The 4,081-nt window shown below is 68.1% G+C and overlaps 1 protein-coding gene across 1 annotated transcript in view; it reads left to right on the top strand.

The window, feature by feature from the left end:
* The window catches only part of LOC123017902 (SCO-spondin-like), an 80,681-nt gene that overhangs the window by 5,641 nt on the left and 70,959 nt on the right, over positions 1–4,081 (top strand). Inside the window, 5 exon segments of the mRNA XM_044419557.1 lie at positions 1,652–1,920; positions 2,316–2,398; positions 2,647–2,814; positions 3,572–3,819; positions 4,004–4,075. Coding sequence (XP_044275492.1) covers positions 1,652–1,920; positions 2,316–2,398; positions 2,647–2,814; positions 3,572–3,819; positions 4,004–4,075 — 840 coding nt within the window.

Here is a 4,081-nt window from a genome sequence, read left to right as displayed (position 1 = left end):
ACAAAGAAACAGAGCGAGTCAGAAGGGGTCTCCTGGGCCATCTAGTCTGACCTCCGGCACCAGCCGGCTCTGCTCACGACATGCCCACCATGTGCACGTCCAGCCTATCCTTGCACCGATGGGGCCTCAACGACCTCCCGGGGAAGCCCATTCCACACCCTCGGGGTCCTGACTGTCAGGAAGTGCTTCCTGGCATCTAAATTGAACCTTGGCTCCCTGAGCTTGGCTCCGTTGGAGCGCCTCCTGCCTTCCTCTGCAGGGGAGAACAGGTCTCTACCCATCTGGCTGACTACCGGTCACCGGGTCTGTGCATCTGAGCTGGGCTTTCCGGCTGCTTCAGCTTCAGATGCGAATCTGCACTAGAACGGAAGTGAATTTCCATTAGAATTTGGCTTTATCCAAATTCAGCATCTGAATTTGACATTTCAGGCTTTACACCTGAGGTTTGAATGTGGAATTTTAGCTCACTTAAATAAAGAAGCCATTTTTCAAAAAACAGCTTTGAATTTTGCTTTGCTCTGTGGATCAGTCAAAAGTGAAATCTTGTAAGTGACCAGCAGCCAGATGTTGTCAAATGTCTGGATATTTGCTGCACTTTGCTGTTTACATTATGGATAAAATCCAGTCAAAGCCCACCATGTGCCAACTATCCAGTCCCGCAATAAAATACACATATTCAGCGAAATTTTATCACCACTAGAAATGGTCAGCTAATCCCATGAGCCTGATCAAATTTGCTGGGAGAATTTCTCTGAAAATAAAGTCAGGTCCACCCACTGTGCACTGCGGGCTGCGAGGATCACTGCCGTGCCCCCTGCCCCTCCCTGGGGCAGCCGTGGGGCTCGGCACCCCGTTCCCCTTTGCCGTATCCCTTGTGATTCGAAAGGGTGAGGTGCGCAGCCGAGACACCGCTTGTGGGTCTTGTCGCCCCAGGGCCGTGCTGCCTCGTGCTGGGGCTCGAGCACACCCTGAATCCCCTCCGCCTGTTCCAAGCCGCGTCCTCCTCACTCCGCTTTTCTAGGACGGCTGGGGCTGCCCTGACCCAGCACGCGGCTGGATCTCTTGGAGGCGATGAGGAAGGCGGAACACCCAGGAGGGCCTTGGGCCAGGAGGCTGCTGGGCGTCTTGGCGTGCTTCTGCCTCTGGGAGACGCTGGCACTGGATGATGGGTAAGGAACGAGCGCGCCCCGCATGGCCCAGCAGGGCAGGCGGCACCGGCTCTCCAGCAATCGCTAGGACGGGATTCCTCCTGAGCCAGAAGGACGAAGCGGCCCCGTTACGGATGGTGCTCCCCATCGCCCTGCTCTGAAAGGGCCGTGCCCCTTCTGAGCAATGTCCCGTGAGATGACTGCACAGGCGGCCGCGCGGAGGGGCTGCGGGGGGGCCCGGGGGGGGGGGTGAACAGTTCCTGGCGCATCCCTGCAGTTGGGGCCAAGAGTGTGGGGCCGGGGCCGAGGCAGACGGCTGGCAGGTCCTGCATGAAGCCGCTTCCAGTATTCCTGGGTAACGGCGCCCATCAGCCTCCCCGGCCCGGAAGGAGGAGCTGCTGGGGGAGGGGGTAGGAACAGCCAGGCCCGGACCGGGAGGGCTTGCAGGGGGCTGACCCTCAGCGCCCCTCGGAAGACGCGTCCCCTCTTTTCCTGCCCCAAAGGGGCTCTCTGCGCAGGAGAACAGGAGAGGCTGCAAGGGGGAAAGGGCCGGACCCCCCGAGCAGGGGCTGAGAGGGCGGCTGCGTTGCCTCCGCAGGCGCTGGTGCGAGCGGACCGTGCAGGTGACGCGGGCGGAGGTGGTGACCCCGCGGCAGGAGGAGGCTGTGCCCTGCTCCCACCTCTACCAGTACAGCATGGCGGGCTGGCTGCTCGACCCGGACAGGACGCGCCGGGCCTCCGGCCAGGCGGAGCAGCTGTGCTTCATCTACAAGTGAGCCGGGCCATGGGGCCGCCAGGCGAGGGCAGATCCCGGAGGCCGGCTGCGGACGGAGGGGCCGGGGGCCCTGTGCCTCCTGCGATGCTCCCTCAAAGGGGCGGGCCAAAGGTGCCTCGGCTGAGGCACAAGCGGGCGCCCGGTGCAGCAGGCACGTGCGGAGGTGGGAGGGGGCGCTTTCCCATGGCAGCCAGGCGCCCCCCCCATGTCGCTAGGCCCCCAGCAGCTGGGTGCTCCCATCGCCCACACGTGGACCCCGCCGATCCCAGGAGCTGGGGCGAAATGGGCTGCCGGTTGAGGGGCCACTCGCCCCGGCCTGTGGGGACAGCTCCCCTGGCGAGGCATGCGTTCTCCATCGAACCGTTCTGACCCCACCCCCCTGTCTCCCGCAGGCCCGGAGGCACCAGGCCCGTGGTGTGGAACCGCACCGAGCGCGCGTGCTGCGAGGGCTGGAGCGGGCCCCACTGCTCGGAAGGTAGGGCCCACCCCAGGCAGGGCAGCAGGGCTCCGCCAGAGTCCCAAGGCCCGTCCGGCTCTGCAGACTCCGAGCTAACGGGGGGGGGGGGGGCGCTCTGGGGGCACGTGGCGGCCTTCCCCAAGTCGGCCCCTCCAGGGGCAGCTGCTGCGGGTTCCTGCGCCCTCACCGGGCCTTTGTGCCAGGGACGCCCGGCCCCCCGCGCTGACGGCGCGTCCCCCTTCTCTCCCCCTCGGCCGCGTCCCCAGGGCCACCGCTGGGCCGCTGCTTCTCCAGCCAGCACTGCGAGGACCTGCCCGGCCTGCGGAACCTGTCGCTGCTTGGCATGGAGGAATGCTGCGGCCGCCCGGGGGGGCACAGCTGGCAGAATGCGTCCTCCCGGCTCTGCTTCAGCTGCGCCTCCCGGCTCCTGAGAGGTGTGCCCCCCCTGCACCTGGCCGGCCCCTTCTGTCCCCCCCACACCCTCCAGGAGCAGAGTTGCCCAGAGAGGCAGCAGCCACCGCAGTCTCACGGGCGGGGTGAAACCGAAGTGCACAGCCCAGGGCAGCGTGGGGAATGCGACCCGCGGCCCCCCGTGGCCCCCCAAGGCCTCGGCTGCTCCACGACCGCCACTGTTTCCCTGCCCCCAATCCAATTTCCCACCCATTGCACCGGCCTCTGCTGCCTCCCCAGGAGGGGAGTATCAGGTTCCCCGAGATGCACGCGCGTGCATACATGGCCCCAATCCTCGAGCCAGCGTCAGGTGGAGCTTTTCGGGGTCAGGGAGCGCCTGAGCACATCTGCCGCCCAGCTGCGGCGGCCAGCCAAAACGTTGCCCCCCCCCCGCACCTCGCAGCTCCATCCCCCCCAGGCTGGGGCCTCCCAGATGCAGGCGCTGGGGCCTGCTGGGCACCCCTCCCGTCACCCCGCCTCTCCACTCTGGCCTTTCCCCACTTGGCGCCCCCCTGCAGTGCCTGACTACAAATCCCATCATCTGCAGCCAGCAGAGGCCGGCTGTGTTGCTCCTGGGCACAGCCACCTAACCGCCCCGTGCCTTGAGAACAGCACAGCCCCGACCTCCTCGGTCCGGTCCGATCCCGGCAGGAGCGCGCCTCCCGGCCGCCCGCCTCGGCGGACTCGGCCCCGACGGCCCCGGGAAGGGCGCCCGCCAACCGCCGTGCTCTCCGTCCGCAGATGACCTGCCCGCGCCCTTCCTGCTCCGGGCGCCCGCGCCCACGGCGCTGCTCCTCCGCGCCGCGCCACGCCCGCGCCCCTTCGCCACCTGCGCGGCCTGGGCCGCCTTCCACTACCGCACCTTCGACGGCCGGCACTTCCGCTTCCACGGGCGCTGCGCCTACGTCCTGGCCGCCGCCGCGGACGGCACCTGGGCCGTGCACCTCTCCCCGGACGGCCCGCGCTGCGAGCCCGGCCACTGCCCGCGGGTAAGAGCGGCCAGGCCGGCGGCGCCCCCGCGGGGGAGGCCCGAGAGCCGGCGGGGCCCGGGCGGCTCGGAGGGGCGGGAGCAGGGCCGGGCGGGGCGCCCCGCTTCCCTTTGGGCCGGGCCCGCGGGCGGGGCGGGACGCGGCGCCCTGACGCCCGCCCTGCCCTGCCCTGCCCTGCCCGCAGGCGCTGCGCATGCTGCTCGGCCTCGACCTGGTCACGGCGCGGGGGCGCAACGTCTCCGTGAACGGCGCGGCGGTGCCG

The sequence above is a fragment of the Varanus komodoensis genome, unplaced genomic scaffold (assembly GCF_004798865.1).
Source record: "Varanus komodoensis strain SLA01 unplaced genomic scaffold, ASM479886v1 scaffold104, whole genome shotgun sequence".
Lineage (NCBI taxonomy): Eukaryota > Metazoa > Chordata > Lepidosauria > Squamata > Varanidae > Varanus > Varanus komodoensis.
This window is presented reverse-complemented; position numbering and strand designations above follow the sequence as displayed.